The following is a 16,754-nucleotide window of genomic DNA, read 5'->3' as shown; positions in this document are numbered from 1 at the left end:
TTGAACGTCATGCCGTGTGGAAGGTTGCGTGATTTGAAGATGCTGCTGAGCTTTTCGCATGATATTGCACTTAATGTTACCGTCAATAACCCTAGCTTATTTTTCATGTGAGCAGTCATAGGTTACTTACTGTACAAATGTTTACAAATTTAAGAGTTGTATGTAGCTGCAGTCTATAAGAAGCCAAGCATGAGGTCACGGAGTGTTTACAGAAACTGTGGGTGCTAGGCACCTTGTTTTTGCACTCCACAAGTGTCTTGACTAGATTTTTTCTTTTTTTTTTGTCCCTCCAGGAGACCAAGACAGCTCGCCCAGGAGCCTTCCCACTTCTGGGTGCACCTCTGGATTCCCCGCTACACTATGGTGGCATGCTGTATCTTGGAAAAACGCTGGAGCACGGCATCTCATGCATGGTGGCCAACAGTGGTCGTCTGCGAGGCTCACACCACAGCCTGGCTACCTGGAGCTTTTCTAGCGTCGAACCCATTCTGCGCTCCTCCCTGGACCCAGCAAACGACGATGAGGACTTGTACAACTGGATGGCACGTCAAAGGGGACCCTCATCACCTATCGATTCACCCTCAAGTCGCAGTGCCCTGCGAGATTCGGGTGTGCCCACCGGAGGAATCCCTGATGCCCAAACTGTCTTCGAGCCACTCCTGGAAGTGCTGGGAGCCTGTGCCCTCAGTTTGCAAACGCCAGGGCCACAATTGGCTCTTTCAGCTGTTGCAGAACTTCTGCGCGTAGACCTTGTGGAATCGGAGAGTCCCGAGCAGCCGCAGAGAAGACGTTCCAAGCCTGGCCAGCGGCTCTTTGTGGACACAAGCACGGACACACCGGCATTGGTGTGCGACCGGCTGGCATTGGAACTTGACATGCGTCACCCAGGAAGCCCTGGCACCTGTGCTCACATTGCAGTAGATGTGCAGTATGTGGCTCAGCAGGTGAACATGCCATTGCTGCGACTGTTGAACCAGTTCTCAAGCATGTATGAGAATGTGAAGGAGACGCGGCTGGAGCTACAGTGCCGCCGACCTCGAGCTGACTCAGTGATTGTGCAGCAGCAGCCAGGCCTTGGTGGCAGCCAGGAGTCGGTCACCCCTGCACAGGCAGGGCAAGGCACACCACGCTGCTGGAAAACCATGTGTTTCCTGCTTGACCTGTACGAGACCATGCCCCCTTCACAGGCCTTAGCTGACAGGTGAGCGTATTAGAATGGATGCAAGCCTGTGATGTTCAGCATCAGGCCTGAGCACTCTGATGTTGTTGTACTGATATGTCTTCTGCCAGCCAGGTTTCAGTTATCTTGCAGTGGAAGCTCTAGCTCGGGGCCAACTACACTTAATCTACTTAAATGCATGTAAAAAGCGAAAATGCTTTTATGAGACAACCATTCAACTGACTTAAGTGGAATTTGTTGCACTTGAGTGAGAAAGTTAAATTCTTGCAACTCTAGCAAGCTGAATCTTGATTTAGAACTTAAATTATTGCTACGTGCTACTCGAAGACGATGATGTTGACCCTTGGATTTAGTGAATTTAGATTTAAGCGGCCACTGCTGATCTGATGACGACGTGCCTTGCTTGCTGTTGGCTAACTTCCATGTTGACTAGTGCTTGCTACCCTTGTAAATACACCCTGTAAATAGTTTCCGTACTGTGCTTTCACGTAACATTTTTTTGGTAGAGGTTCGGGGTACTTCTGATGATGGAGCTTCGCAGTGGACGCCTTAAATCTACTGCCATGCCTCAAGGTGATGACACGTCGCTGCCAGCTACACCTGCAACGACTACCCAGTTTATCGCCCTTGCACAGTGAAGTCTATACCTCGATGCTGGCCCTTTTATTGATCCAGGCCGTTGTCTGCCAGGAATTTGCAAACCTTGGCCTCTACTCTGCTGTCTGCGCCATGAACAGTCTTGATGCCACCTTAGTATCTGCAGACAGGCCTCATCACGGACCGTACGCCCTTTATCATTCCAGAAACCCGTCGGACTGGAGAACAGCTGATGATAAACCTATCTGTTTCCACTGTAGCCGAGCTTGACACATTGCTCGCTATTGCCGCAGCCAGTGGCCTTCTCAGTCCCGTGGCCAAGTCCTGCTTACTCTGGTCCCTTCCGTACTGCAAGCTGCTATCCACCCGCACCAAATCCTCTGTGTCCAATGTCTCTGAGGAAAGTAGCCACTATGCCCAGTTGCCTCCATCACATCACTGTCCATCTCTTTGACCAACTTGCTGCCACTCTCCTTTGCCATGCTTTGTGGGCACACGCTTGATTCGGGTGTGTGCTAGAATAAGGTAAACACTGATGTGTTCTTGCATCTTTTTTTTTTTTTTTGCAGCTTGTTTAGTTCAAACTGCCAAATAATTTCATCAATTTCATAGGCCCCGTCGAAGTTGAATTAACGGAAGTCGACTGTATATAATTTCTCCCATGCATTGCCATTATTGATGAATATGTGGTCAGCCTAATTACTGTGCATAGGTTGCTGGTTTAGCTGGGCACTTCGTACTGGACATGTTCATAAATCTACTTGTGTGCAGGTTCACAATATCTGTGGGAGCTGAGCACAAGATTGATGCCTCTGAAGGCTACAGAGGCAATGGCAAGTACGAGCACCTGCATGAGCATCGTGTTGATATCGAGAATGGGGATGCTCAGGCCAGGCCAGGCCACAGAGAGATGCCTTCGCGTCCAGCAGCTGCTGGTCAGTGTCATTTCTTTGATCACTATTTTGCACTGCTGGCTGTGGACAGACTGAGTAGAATTAGTACTGGTTGCCTATAAAATAAACAGGCCTTATGGTCATGAAACATAAATGTAAGGCATGTTTTGTGATAATGCTCATATAAGAATAATTTTGCTGTCATTTGCTGAAAGTTTATTTACCCTTGAATGGCTTTATAGACTTGGATTGAGTGAACAAAGTAGGGTCTTGCAATGGGTGTTAGTATAACAGCTAATAAATGACACAGAGGTGGCATTACCTGTCTAACAGTATTGTGTAAAATGAAGAACTTTGCACCTTTACCATTTTACTGCCATGTGCTCACATTCACATTTTTTTACATGAATCCTATATGTGGTGCTATATTACCCATGCTTGTTTAATTCTACCAGCTGCTGAACGTGTACCATTGGCAGTGTTTGCAATGGGCCATGTGAAGAGAATCCGGCTTCTGGCCATGCTCAGTGGACTTAGACTTGAGGCAGAGCTGTCTGGACTGCAGGCTAGCGGCACACACAAGGTAAGGGTCACATAGCTAAGTGTGAATTAGCGTAAAGCCAAGTGTAAACTTGGATCCTGTTGGTTTGGTTTCAGGTGTAGTGCATCAAACTGAGTGAAGTATTAAATTAATGGAAGGCTGTGAAAGTTACATAAAAGCAAATGACCATCTGTAACAATGGCACTTCCTTTTAGGTGCTGGATGTACAAGCTGCTCTCTTTCTAGCCATCATTCTTGATTTTATGTCATTGGTTATGCTCAAAATAGACTTGAAAAGGCCCAGAACCATGTCTCAAGCTTGGCATGTGAACACATGCATGTAGAGCATAAGTATGTAGAGCTTTTCAGCCAAATGTCAGTTATATGTGGAGCTAACAAATGGCATGTTCAGACAGCTCATTTTCTTTTTAAAGACGGCACCATTTCAGAACTGACATAGGTGGCATACGCACTGCTCGTTGGGTGATTGTTATAACCACAGATTACTTGTGTGCATGCCACCTTTCTATACTCTGTCTCAGAATAAGTTGGCAGCACAGCTGGGCTATGAGCCTCAAAATGCCATTTGGAGCTGCATGCAAAAAATTTCAACGATTACGATGCTCCCTAATGCAAAATTTGAGCACACCTCTATACTTGTTCTCATTTCCCTTATCCATATTTGGTATAATAATAATATAAATATGTGGTTTATATTAGGAAGAGAACACTGTGAGTAGCCCACTTTGATTCCATACAAACGACGCTCGCTACTCTGGCACCATACAGTAACCATCATCGCCGCACAGCCTGTCTTGCTCAGCACTACACTTTTCTTCTCATGCTTTCGTTCCACCAACAATGAGAGCGGCCCTTTGTCGCGAGGAAATCGTGCCACCAGTGTCAGTGGCAACGGTACCCAAGGGAAGGTCACATCGAGCCTTACTCGTAGCCGCTTGCCATCGCCCCTTGCTGCAGCAGTGGTCCTCGTCACAAACGCTGGTACCATGTACTGACCTCAGCAGCTGACGTCGTGGACGAGCAAAGCCCTCCCCACCTTACACCATCCTGGCCGCGACTCCTTCGGCAGAGTCTTTTATCAATGGCATCTGAAATGCACGTGAATGTTGTGTGTCTCAGTATTGCTTCTCTTACCAGTAAGCAATGCTACCGACTCATGAAAAAAAAAAAAAAAACATTTATATAATTTACAACATTTATTAGGAATGGAAACATTGTCACTTGCATGCAAAGGTCATAAATATATACAGGGTGGATGTCTGATTTTTGCTTAATTAATTACTTCTCTCCACCTTGTGGGTTTCCGCAGAACTATTACGTCAAACTCCTGCCTTTGCTTCGAGTTGTTGACAAATTCGACTTCGCCCTGCCATCTACTAGCCACTTGGTTAGCTCAGATGGTAGAGCGGCTGCCCTGGAAAGGTGGGGGTCCCGGGTTCGAGTCCCGGAACAGGACGAATTTGAGACATACTGTCCTCATTATCAAAGTGTCATTGTGGTATTTGGAGGCTTTGCCTAGGGACATCTAACTGTGGTATCTTCAGCGACTTACTAATTACGTACAGATTTTTTTCTGAGTGATAAATAAACCCCACGAAATATGGAGAATACCACGTGACTGCGCTCCCACCCGGATCATAAAGCAGCACCCTCGAGCAGGCTCCATGTGAGTTATTCAAAACAAAATAAAGGAAATAAAGAAAAACATCGTGATCGAGCTAGTGCTTTATATGCTGCGCCTCAGCCACTCGCGTTTGGTGTTAATTGAAAACAAGCTGTGATAGCTGTTGTCTTAGCTTTGATAAAGTGCATAGATGTTTTTTTTGTTGTTGTTTAATATCTATCACCACAAAAGCGAATTGACAGCGTCAGTGCAAAGGTTTAAAATGCACTTTGTTTCATCCCAGTCACCATGTCTTTCTCTTATGAGCAGGAGGTAAACATGATCCTTGCCTTGGGATCTGCTGTGGAGATGGGCTTGCACAAGGCTCACCCTATGAGCGATGGTCAAGAAAAGGCACGATGCTCCTCCACTCTGCAATGCACAAAAGCGCTATGGCAGGGTTCGTTGACTCTCTGGCATGACGCAGAGAAGGCTCCAGAGTCAGATCGCCAACAAACGCGGGTTTATTCACCCAAGATACAGCACAGTGCGACAGTCGTGGTGCTTACGGGCAAAGGCACACCGTGAGACCAATCGAGTACACGCGCCTGCTGCGTTAAAGCTAACTGGCAAGCGGTCCACCAAGCGCGAGAACGAAGAGTCACGGGAGCAAAGGTCCCACTCTGGGGATGCATGACTCTCACGCATCCCCTGATATGTTGTTTTCCCGCATAGCTCCCCTCTTCTGTAATCTGGCTTCGCCGCATGGCTTTGCAGCGGCTGTCGCTATGCTTGCAGGGTAGTATAAGAGATGGCGTGAGTGTTGCTCTGCTATTGCCACCTAACGGTGGGGTTACTTGGGCGCAAAAAAGGAGAAGGCTCTTCCTTTTTGGCTCTGGGTCAGCAAGTGGCGCAGACGTTCTGTGCGTGCGCCAATCGATGCTTCTGCGAGACCGTCTCAGGAGGCCTATACCAGAATGGACGAATACGATCGATGGAATGTGCCACTGTTCGCATGACTGTATGCACGAACGGCCAGGCAGTGGTGTCCAGCATGGGGCGAACATATTCGCTTGCTTATGCGGTCACAGTGAGTCGGACTTCCGCGATTTGTCGCGCCCACCGACATGTTTTGTGGATAGCAACTCGGCTAGCAGGCATTAGTCTATAAAAGGTGCAATAAATGCCCTTGTGATTATTTGCACTACTGTGTTGTCATTCCTTTGTCCCAAGAGCGCAGGTGAGAACACCACACCACGTAGCGAACTTGTTGCGGGCCTGTGAGCATCTGCCGCAGTTATTAAGCACTCAGCGGAAGAGAGCTCGGGTGGAGAGGGCACTCAGGGGCCACCACTCGGGAGACCAATCAGGGCGCGTCCCGGTGACACTTTCTCACGTGCTGATGCGAGCCGCGAAGAGAGAAGCACAGTTTGTGCTGGAAATAAGCTTTGGCACACTAGCCATGTCTGCCATGTTGCCGTAACGGCGGCAGTTCCCAGCGATTGAACTAAGCAAACGTGCGAGCTGGGGGAGGAGGCGTGGGAAGGCACCTTGGTCCCCACATTCCCCGCTCCTAAAGACCAAGGCCAGGCAGCAAAACAGGCTGACCGAGGCCAAGTGGCAAGGTTGACTCAGCTAAAGTGGGCAAAGCCAACAGGGCAAAGTCCAAGAGGGTGTCGCCGTCATCTTCGGAACCAGGTCATTGAGTAGGACAGTAGTTCGAAGAGACGAAAGTGTCACTTCTCTTGATGCAAAGCCAGGGGGGCCAGCCTTGGTCACGAAAGTCCTGCACACCAGGAAGGATCAGCGGCCCAGGAAGGATGTGGTGGGGCAGCACCATTGGTCAGCCCGCAATGCTTGAGGTCCGCTGGACAGGAGCTGCCAGGAATGCGCGAGGCATGGCTGCTATTTTGGCGCAGCAGCCACAACGAAAGTCACTGGGCTCCCCGGATTGCATGCTGACAGGAACGGCAGACTGGAATGACTGGCAGCCATGGAAGCTAGCAGCAGCAGCTGTAGTAACTAACCTCGGCCAGGGGCTAGCGCTTGACTGGGCGCACCAGCCAGAGTAATCGGCGGCCTAGGCAGCCGGAGGCAAGGCTGGCACAAGATCATGCCCCCCCCCCCAAGGTAGAAGTCAGTGAAGGTGGCAAAACCAGGGAGAGCTGGCCTCGTTGTCAGCAAGACTGGCGGCACAGTGGGACCAGGCATAGCAAGAAGACTCGACGACGCTGGGGAAAGGACAGGAAAGCCCTCCAGCATAGCCGGCTTGTCAAAAAGGTGCCCGCCCGGCTAATTGCCCAAGTTGGGGCATTTGCCAGGCTGAGGCTTGAGCAACACAAAAGAGGAAATACTAGGCCACAAGGCTCTGTCACCACTTCGATGCGTGCCCTCTCACTGTAGCTGCATTTCTCCATTCACCTGCCCGGTAGGGAATGAAGTCTGGCTACGAGCTGATGGGAGCAAAGCAGTCTAGGTGCGTTTCCACAGGTTGTACCGGTGGCGTGGCTTGGGGCCAGCCATGTCACGGTTCGCCTGCGGTTCGTTGACCACCTCCCCGCTCCCCAGTTGCTGCTTCTGGCAACGAAAGGTTTGAGATCAGATATGTGAACTGGACCACCGACTTGTCTCCCTTGGGAGACAGCCAGCTTGTACACTAGAGGGGACATTGTGGTCTCCACTCGGTACAGGTCCGGCCATTTGGCCGACAAGGAGGCATAAATGTCTTTGGCAGCGTCACTCAAAACATGGTTACGTCCGAGGACGAAGTCGCCGACATCATAGTGCACATCCGTACGTGACCGATCGTATTGGGCCTTCTGTCCAGCTCACACTTTTGGCAGATTGGAACCGGTCAGGTCAAGGGCCGCATTCATCCGTGAGCGCAGTTCCATCAAGTAGCCGGAAAAGCCGGCTTTCATGGCACACGCCCTGCTGCCGGTCTGCAGGTTGCGGTCCATTGAGTTTGGCAGCTCTCTCCCAAAGTTGAAGAAAGCGGGCATGTACCCAGTCGAGCGGTTCACTGTGGACTGCAAGGAGAAGCCTATCTCGTTAAGACAGACATCCCGATCCCTGTTGTGCTGTGCAAGGGCCGTGAGCAAGGACTTAAGGTTTCGGTTAATCCGCTCTGTCAGGTTGGCCTGTGTGTGATACGTGGTTGTCTTGCAGTGCTTAATGCTAAAGGCCACACACGCGTCCACAAACGCCTTGGCTGTGAAGTAGGACACATTGTCCTATATCAGCTCCACCGGAAAGTCAAAGCAGTTAAAGACCTTGGTCAACTTCTCCCAGATTGCGCAAGCCCTTAATTCCAAAGGGGAAAAAGTTCAACCCATTTCGTGAAGTGACCTGTGACAGCCAGGAGAAAAATGTAGCCTCGCCAGCTTCTGGGAAAAGGTCCCATGATATCACAGGCCGCTACTTGCCAGGGTAGCTGGCTGTCAATTGGCTGCATGAGCCCGGGGGGGTTTGCCCGTGTGAGGCTTTACACACTGGCACACAGCAGCACGAGTGAGCATAGTGAAGTGCGTCTTGCTTGATGCCTGGCCAGTTAGCAGAGCTGCACAATTTTTGGAAAGTCTTAAGGCCACTCGCATGTCTGGCCAGTCACAAGTCATGGAAATAGCTCAAGGTGGCTGCGGGGTACAACCACTTTGAAAGACTCCTGATTAGCCTTTTCAGATGGGATATAGCGCAGGAGAACTCCATCGGCGTCAAGCAGACACCTATTCAACATGCACACAACAGTACCAGCTGCGTCGCAGTCAGCGCCAACAGCAATACCAGCTGTTCATGTGCGGCCAATGGCTTTGCCGCCCTGCTCCTCTTGGGAGCTCAGCTCTTTGAGCCTGTCAATGACTTGTCAACAAAATGGATCGCTCTGCTGTGCCTTAAGTAGTTCTTGCCTGCTGAACACGATACCTGAAGAAGTAATGGGGTCCACCAGATAAACGTCCTCTCCCGAGGCTGGCAATCTGAGGATTGCTTGGCCATCGGGATTTGCGCCGTTGAAGCCATTGGAGACACAGGCTCCGGTCTCTACTGAGTGCAAATTGGCGTCGTTCGAGTCATGGGAGACTGAGGCTCCAGTCTCTACTTGATGCAAATGCTCATGGGAGTGACAGACCAAAGGATCGAAGACCGAAACAGGGGCGTGCGATAGGGCATCAGCCACCACGTTTGAACTCCCTTTCTGGTAGCGCACAACAAAGTTGTACCGCTGCAGTGTCAACGCCCACCGCACGAGGTGGCCTGAGGGCTCGTACAAGCGCTTAAGCCAGGTGAGTACCATGTGGTCCGTCTCCACCACAAACGGCACTCCATCGATGTTGCAGTCGAACTTCCGGCAAGCAAAAACTATAGTGAGACACTCCCTTTCAGTCACACTGTAGTTGCACTCGGCGGTGTTAAATGACTGGCTGGCAAAGGCGACCCAGCGGAGAATGCTGTCGTGCTCCCGAAGCAGCACAGCCTCAGCCTCAACACCGAAGTCGCTCGCATAAGCTTGTACAATGAACTCGCTGATTGAGGTCGGGCAGCTTCATATCGCATATCATATTGACCACAAATAAATACAGGGACAGCGGAAGAAAACAAAAAACAACACGGGCGTTTTTTTTTTTTGCTTTCAGTTGGTTTATTCACGCAACCCGTGGGCATATATAGACAAATAGAACATGCCCAGAATGCAGCAAACAAGAACACTTATCAGCTTAGCAGGGCAACGAATTATCAAAAATTTATCTCCGATTGAAACAACCTAATGGAAGTGTCACTAACGCAGTCTTGGCCTTTCTTATTTATGTGATATGCCTCCATCAGTTCGCATCCCGACTTCTCCCCAGAATTTTTATCCCCTTAAAAAGTGGTACACAGGGGCAGGCATTGCAGTGCACCAGGCAGGTGCACCAATTCGTCTTTCGTTGACTTTTGTTCATGTTCTCTGGCTCAATCATTCAGGCACCATCCTGTCTGCCCTATGTAGGACTTGCCACATGCCAGGGGGATTTCGTGCACAACTAATGCGAGGGCAGAGCCTCGCCAGCTTAAAAGGGTCTGAAAAGACAAGGGGGACTCCAAACCTGCCTGTCACCTTCCTTAGGTTCAGGGTGTCTACCAACCGGGAAAACCGGGAATTCTCAGGGAATTCGAATAGTCTGGAAATATCAGGGAAAACTCAGGGAATTTGTGCTTTTATCAGGGAAAATTAACTGCAACTTTATTGAAAGGGAACGAAAGTCGTGTTAATGCTGGCTCTAGTAACAGAGGAATTGCAACGAATCGTCATTGACGCCGTGGCATCGGCACGGGGTATTGCCAGAGTAGTTAACAACCGATTTTCCAGACTCCCGATTTTTCGAACATGCCCGATAATTCGCACGACTTTGCGGCACCACCACGTACTCCATATAGTCAATGTATATTGCACTGACTGCCGATCTGAAATGGCATTAATCATGCCACTATCGCCGCCATTTTGATTATCTCGCCGCCTCGAACCGGCACTCTCGCACGCAGATCCGCTGGCAGCCGTAGCCACCACCGCGGCAACGTTAGGTCTAGCTGCTTCTACGTTCGCTATTAAGCTTCTTGCCGTGCTGTGCTGTGTTTTTCACTGAAAGAATTCGCCGCTGTCAGCAGTGGCACCGACTCCGCCTTTGTAGTCCTCGCAATTGGCTTCAAAGCTCGCAGAGCACAGCGCGTTGCGCAATGCCAGTCTCCGAAAGTTGGCTTTGCCTTAATACAGCAGTGCTACGCGGCGAAGAATAACAAGCGTAGGAAGGGGCAATTGTCACGGGACACAGTATGCATTCCTTAATTATACAGGCGTGCACCCCCGTCTCCTGTCACAGTACGAGCACCGATATGTCTAATAAGTGTACTGCAGGCCTTAAGAAATTTTTCGGGCGTGCCTGTGGCAATCTTAGCCCTTAATGGCAGTTAAAGACATGCATTCATTTTTTATTGAAAGAATTCGCTGCTGTCAGCAATGGCATAGACTCCGCCTATGTGGTCCTCGCGATTGACTGAGAAGCTTGGAAAGCACGGTGCGTTGCATAATGGCGGTTCCCGAAAGTCAGCTTCGCCTTTGTACAGAAATGTTGCTTGGCGAACCATACGCAAAAGTATTGCAGTGAGAAGGGGCTATTGCCACGGGTCACAGTATGTATTCCTTAAGTATACACGCATGCACCCGGTATTGCCTGTCACAGTACGAGCACCGATATGCCTAGTACGTGTACCGACAGGCCTTCAAGCGTTTTCGAATGTGCCAGTGGCGGTTTGAGCCCCTAAGGGCAGTAAATGACATGCATTTATTTTTTCCAACTGGCCAATTTTTCGAATGTTTTCGCGGCCCCTAGGGAGTCAGAAAAATTGGACGTTGACTGTACAACTGACCCATGATCCATGGGTCAGTTGATCCATGGGGTGAACGCGTGGCGGAAGGAAGATGAGAAAAGAAAGGACCAATGCACTGAGGAATTAACGAGTAAGGAAGCGTGCCGCCACCACATTGAAGGAGCTTGAGCTCAAGAAACAAAGTGTTTGCTGACGCCGAGACCCAAGTGCCCCTCATTCAAACCAAAATAAGCTCTTTAAAGCAGTGAAACCCAACACTGGGATGTTGTGTACGGGCTGAGAGTATGTCAGGACAGTTGAGATTGACTTTCCAGCTGCTGAGAGAGAATCTTAGTTGTGACAAAGTTCAGGCCTCATACCAATGAGCTTGCTATTAGATGATATACATAGCTCATATTCAAAAATGTTTACTTATGTATGCATTTCCTTTTCATTCGTATTTGAAAATGTTCGACTCAATTTGGAATGAGCTTTACCATATTTTTTCGCTGTTCTTTCTGTTTTCTCTTTAAATAACATAGATATTACTCCTTACTATCTAAACTGGATTAAGTCATTTTTTTGTTTCAACATGCTTACTAGAGAGTGACAGCATCGAGCAACATGGTGTCAGCCTGTCTTGACATAAAACGAAGTTCTGGCTCATTCAGGGAATTTCGCAATGGTGCTCAGGTAAAACCTGGAAAACACAGGGAATTTGGAAATGTCAACTTGGTAGACACCCTGAGGTTGTGAGTGACCCTGTGAATATATGGTACCACTTCAGGTCTTACGGCCTTAGTAGTTGTCCTCACCCTTGCTTTGCTCCTAGATCCTTTTACCTTCTGCAGGAGGGTTTCCACCACTGGCGTTACTATCGAGTCAGGGAACCCTGCCATCTTAAGACGGGAAATCTGATTGTCAAAGGCAAGCTGCATCCTGTGCACACACAACTTGTGGAGAGCTGACTTAAGCATAGCTTCGCTACTCGTCGTTTTACAATCTTTGACTGGGAGGAGTCATATGGCACCAAACCATTCTGTGCCCAAGAGAAGTACTGCCAGCACGTGTGGCCTTTAGCAGAGGAGATATATGCTTCAGAAGAACGTCAGTTTGGCCTAGTTGGTGTTTACTGCATATCATATTGATCACAAATAAAGACAGGGACAGCGGAAGAGAACACAAAAACGACACAAGCGGTAAGCTTCAGTTTGGGCAGCTTCCGTTTGGCTGTGTCCACTAGAGCTCAGGATAGAGCATGAAAGGCACCCTCCTGCTCAGGACCCCAGCCCCATTGTGCCGACTTTTAGAACTGTGCGTTCAAGGGCGCTTACAGAGCGGCAGAATTTGGGATGAACTGTCTGTAGTAGTTCACCATTCCCAAAAAGTGCCTAAGGCCCTGAATGTTCGCTGGCATTGGGTATTAGAGGATAGCTCGCACCTTCTCATCGCGCATGGCAGAACGTGACCACTGTCGATCGTAAAGCCCAATCGGGAAATGCGAGTCTCAGCTATTTGCGCTTTCTTCGGGTTTTGAGTCAACTCGGCGGCATGCAACCTTTCGAGGACATCCTCCAGGTGGCGGAGGTGCTCCTCGAATGTTCGAGAGAAGATGACAATATCATCGAGGTATGCCAGCGCATAGCGCCGCTTAGCATCCCCCAGAATGCGGTCAATCAATCTCTGGAACGTAGCTGCAGCTCGAGAGGAGCCAAATGGCATACGGGTATACTGGTAAAGGCCACGGTGAGAGGTGAACGCAGTTTTCTCCACATCAGCCAGCTCCATCTGAACCTGCAGGTAGCCGCGGCTAGCATCCAGGGTAGTGAAGTAGCATGCATCACTATACCTGCCAACCCTCCTGATTCGCCTGGGAGACTCCCAATTTTTTACTGAACTTTCCGATTGTACGATCACTGTTTTATATCTCCCGAAAAGTGGTGTCTGTTCACGCAATAATGGTTTTTGTGAAACCAGCACCGTGGAATCTACAGCCACATCGTAATCGTCAGCATCACCAACAACTGCTGCACTAGCACCATTGGTATTATTGACTAAGCAGCCTACTATGGTGCCTTGTAAGCCGACCAAAGCCAGAACCAGTGTGGCTCTTGCATTTTATGCACACCTTCCTCCATTGTGCATTGTTGCTGCTGCTTGTGTGTATGATTATTGTTGGCTAGGCCGTGTGTGTGTGGTTTACCGTGTAAAGTTAGAATCCTCGTGTGCTTGATGCCATGGCACTATCAAAACCCAAGAAAAGGCATTTGCATAAGTTTTTGTGATCTTATACTTATGAATTTTCATGCTTTTTGGCATCAAGAAAAGGAGAACATTTTGCATTTTGTACAATGTGTGAATGCGATGTCAGCCTGTCTCACGGTGGCAAAGGCGACTTGAAACTGTGCGTTTCCACGGCAAAGCATCAAAGCTACGTTTGCACCGCTGAGCAGCAGGACAACATAGTGAACTTTTTCCGGAACAACTGCAAAGACAGTGTCATACGTGCGGAGTGCCTGTTAATGGGCTCCCTCGTCGAACGCAACCTACCCCTTAGTGTCAGTGACCACGTTGGGCCTCTTCTAGAGAAAATGTTTACGAAATGTGACGAGGCAAAGTGTGGTGGATGTGGATGTGGATGCAACTCTGAAGAATGCGGAGGTGGCCAACCTGAAATTTATTTCAGAGGCATCGCTCTCGAGTCTTCGTTTCTTGCTCTCGAAGCTGAGTTTGCCACACTACAGGTGTACAGTCTTCCAGAGGGCATTCTGAATGAAGAAAGGTGGGATGTGCAGTGGTCTGTGGTTGGAAAAATGAGAAACTGATGGAAAACTTGTTTCACCGAGTTGCTAAGGTGATGCTGGATTTACTCGTGATACTGCATAGCTACGCAGAGTGTGAGAGCATGTTTAGCACAGCGCGAGAAACTAGGACTGGATTCTGCTCATTGATGTGCAACACTACCCTCCACCACCTGCTGTTAGTGAAGGGCCTTCAGTCTGGACCATGTTTTGAGCATAGCCACTCCGATATTTTGGAAGTCAGCAAAGTCTGCTACTGCAAGGTCCCTGCAAAAGTAGAACACTGCCTGAAAGTTTGAACGATTGAGTCCACGTTAGGCATAGGACAAGCATGTTTTCTCGTTACCTCGTTCAGCCGACGGTATCCCACACAGAGTCAATAAGAGCTGTCTCTTTTGGGGACCATTACCACTGGTAAACCCCAGGGTCTGTTTGAGCGTTGGACAATACCAGTCTCAATAAGCTCATCCAATGCCTGGTCGATTGCCTTCCTCTTGGCCACACTAACGGGGCGAGGATTGCATTTTCATGGCAGTGCAATGCCTGTGTCGATCCAATGTTGCACAAGGGAGGTGCAACCCGGTTGTTCAGTAAAGATCGCGCCAAAATGAGTCAGCAGCAACGACAGGCGTGCCTTCTCATGCACCAACGAGCTGCTGCTTCCACCTGGCTCCTTCACCCTCGTACCCGTCTCTTGCGATGCCATCACTGATGAAACGGTCCTCTTCACACCGTCCGACGTCTTCATGAGCCGTAAATCTCTCCCACTACCTTGCGCAACGCTTGACATGGCTGGCAGCTGCAGCAATATACTTTTACAATCCCCTCTGTGCACCTATTACGTTGCTCGTTGGTGAGTGCCTTGGCGTTGTGGAACTTCTCGACTCTTCGTCTTTGGTTGACATCCCTGGAGACTCTTTTGATGTCGACTCCGGCCAACCCTCTTCGATTTCCACGCTTGAGGAGCATCTAGGGATGCGTTCTCGAGTTCCATTACCGATACCCTCACACCTGCCGAAGGCGCCGACCTTCTTGATCTCCTGCACCAGTTTAGAAGTTCATTCGACGTTTCACAACCTCACCTGGGCCGCACGTCAGAAGTGCAGCACTACATTGACACCGGTTCACATCAGCCATTACGTCAACGACCATATCGCGTCTCTGCCGAAGAGCGTATGTCGTGTCATTACGACCAAAGTCGAATATATGCTGTGCCGTGACGTTATTCAACCTTCGCACAGTCCCTGGGCATCTCCTGTTGTTCTTGTTCGCAAGAAGGACGCGTCTATTCGCTTTTGCGTCGACTACCGTTGGTTAAATAAGGTAATGCGCAAAGATGTCTATCCTTTGCCGCGCATCGACGACGCCCTCGACAGTCTTCAGGGAGCAGAATTCTTCTCGTCCCTTGATTTGCGTTCAGGGTACTGGCAGGTCCCGATGGCTGCGGCCGATAGCCAGAAAATACGCCTGACGGCTTATACGAATTTAATGTGATACCTTTCGGGCTTTGTAATGCCCCTGCCACCTTTGAACGACTCATGGACAACACGCTACATGGCGTCAAGTGGTCTATATGTCTGTGTTACCTCGACAATGTCGTGGTTTTCTCGGCTGATTTTCCTACTCACCTGCTCCGCCTCAGACATGTTTCGACCTGTCTAATGAATGCTGGCCTCCAACTCAACCTCAAGAAGTGTCGCTTTGCTGCATGAGAGCTCACCATTTTAGGCCACGCTGTGTCCAAGCATGGCGTTCTACCCGATCCTGCAAAACTTCGAGCAGATGCAGAGTTTCCGAGGCCTCAGACCATCAAAGAACTTCGAAGCTTTGTGGGCCTATGCTCATATTTCCAGCGCTTTGTTCGGAATTTCGCATCGATCATGGCTCCATTGACTCAGCTTCTACGCGGTGACGCCGCCCTCTCCTCCTGGTCCCCTGCATGTGACTCCGCCTTTGCTACGCTGCGTCATCTTCTCACCTCCCCACCTATTCTTCGCCATTTCGACCCGTCAGCTGCAACTGAGGTACATACAGATGCCAGCGGGGTCGGTCTCGGCGCCGTCCTCGCCCAACGAAAGCCCGGCTACCCCGAATACGTAGTCACCTATGCGAGCTGCACGCTGACGAAGCCTGAGGCAAATTACAGTGTGACCCAAAAAGAGTGCTTGACATTAGTATGGGCACTTGGCAAATTCCGACCATACCTGTACGGGCGCCCATTCGACTTGGTCACAGATCACCACGCGCTTTGTTGTCTTGCCAACTTAAAAGATCCCACTGGCCGCCTAGCTCGTTGGGCACTACGTATCCAGGAGTACGATATTTGCGTCGTATGCCACAGCAGACGCACACACTCAGACGCAGATGCCCTGTCTCGTTCACCTTTACCTCTAGACTCGGCCTGCGGAACAACTTCCGCACACTCCGTGTCATCTCTCGACATGGACTCCTTTGCCACCGCACAACGTCGTGACCCGTGGATCACCTCTCTTTTTGCCTATCTATCTGGATCATTGACCATCCCTGCATCCCGAACCCTCCGATGCCAAGCAGTTCATTTCGCCATTCGTGACCAGCTGCTCCACCGACGCAATTACGCTCCTGAAGGCCGTCGGTGGCTTCTGGGGATTCCCCGCAGCTTAAGGTCACAAATGTGCACCTCTTTCCACAACGATCCGCAATGTGGCCACGCCAGAGTCTTCAAGACGTACGAACAAATTTGCCACCGCTACTACTGGTGCGGCATGTACATTTATTGTACAAAAGTTTGTTTCGTGCT

At 49.7% G+C, this 16,754-nt stretch overlaps 1 protein-coding gene across 6 annotated transcripts in view; it reads left to right on the top strand.

Moving 5' to 3' along the window:
* The window catches only part of tweek (transmembrane protein KIAA1109 homolog tweek), a 647,796-nt gene that overhangs the window by 333,519 nt on the left and 297,523 nt on the right, over positions 1-16,754 (top strand). For all 6 annotated transcript variants that reach the window (XR_008613545.1, XR_008613544.1, XM_050182732.3 and 3 more), the window contains exons 31-33: positions 294-1,201; positions 2,549-2,712; positions 3,126-3,253. Coding sequence is in view for 4 of the 6 variants with exons in the window: in XM_050182732.3 (XP_050038689.2) it covers positions 294-1,201; positions 2,549-2,712; positions 3,126-3,253 (1,200 nt within the window). In the remaining 2 variants the exon portion in view is untranslated. The remainder of the gene's footprint in view (positions 1-293; positions 1,202-2,548; positions 2,713-3,125; positions 3,254-16,754) is intronic.

The sequence above is a fragment of the Dermacentor andersoni genome, chromosome 4, assembly GCF_023375885.2.
Source record: "Dermacentor andersoni chromosome 4, qqDerAnde1_hic_scaffold, whole genome shotgun sequence".
In the NCBI taxonomy this organism is placed as follows: domain Eukaryota; kingdom Metazoa; phylum Arthropoda; class Arachnida; order Ixodida; family Ixodidae; genus Dermacentor; species Dermacentor andersoni.
The sequence above is the reverse complement of the archived record's forward strand: the minus strand, read 5'-3'. Positions and strand labels throughout refer to the sequence as shown.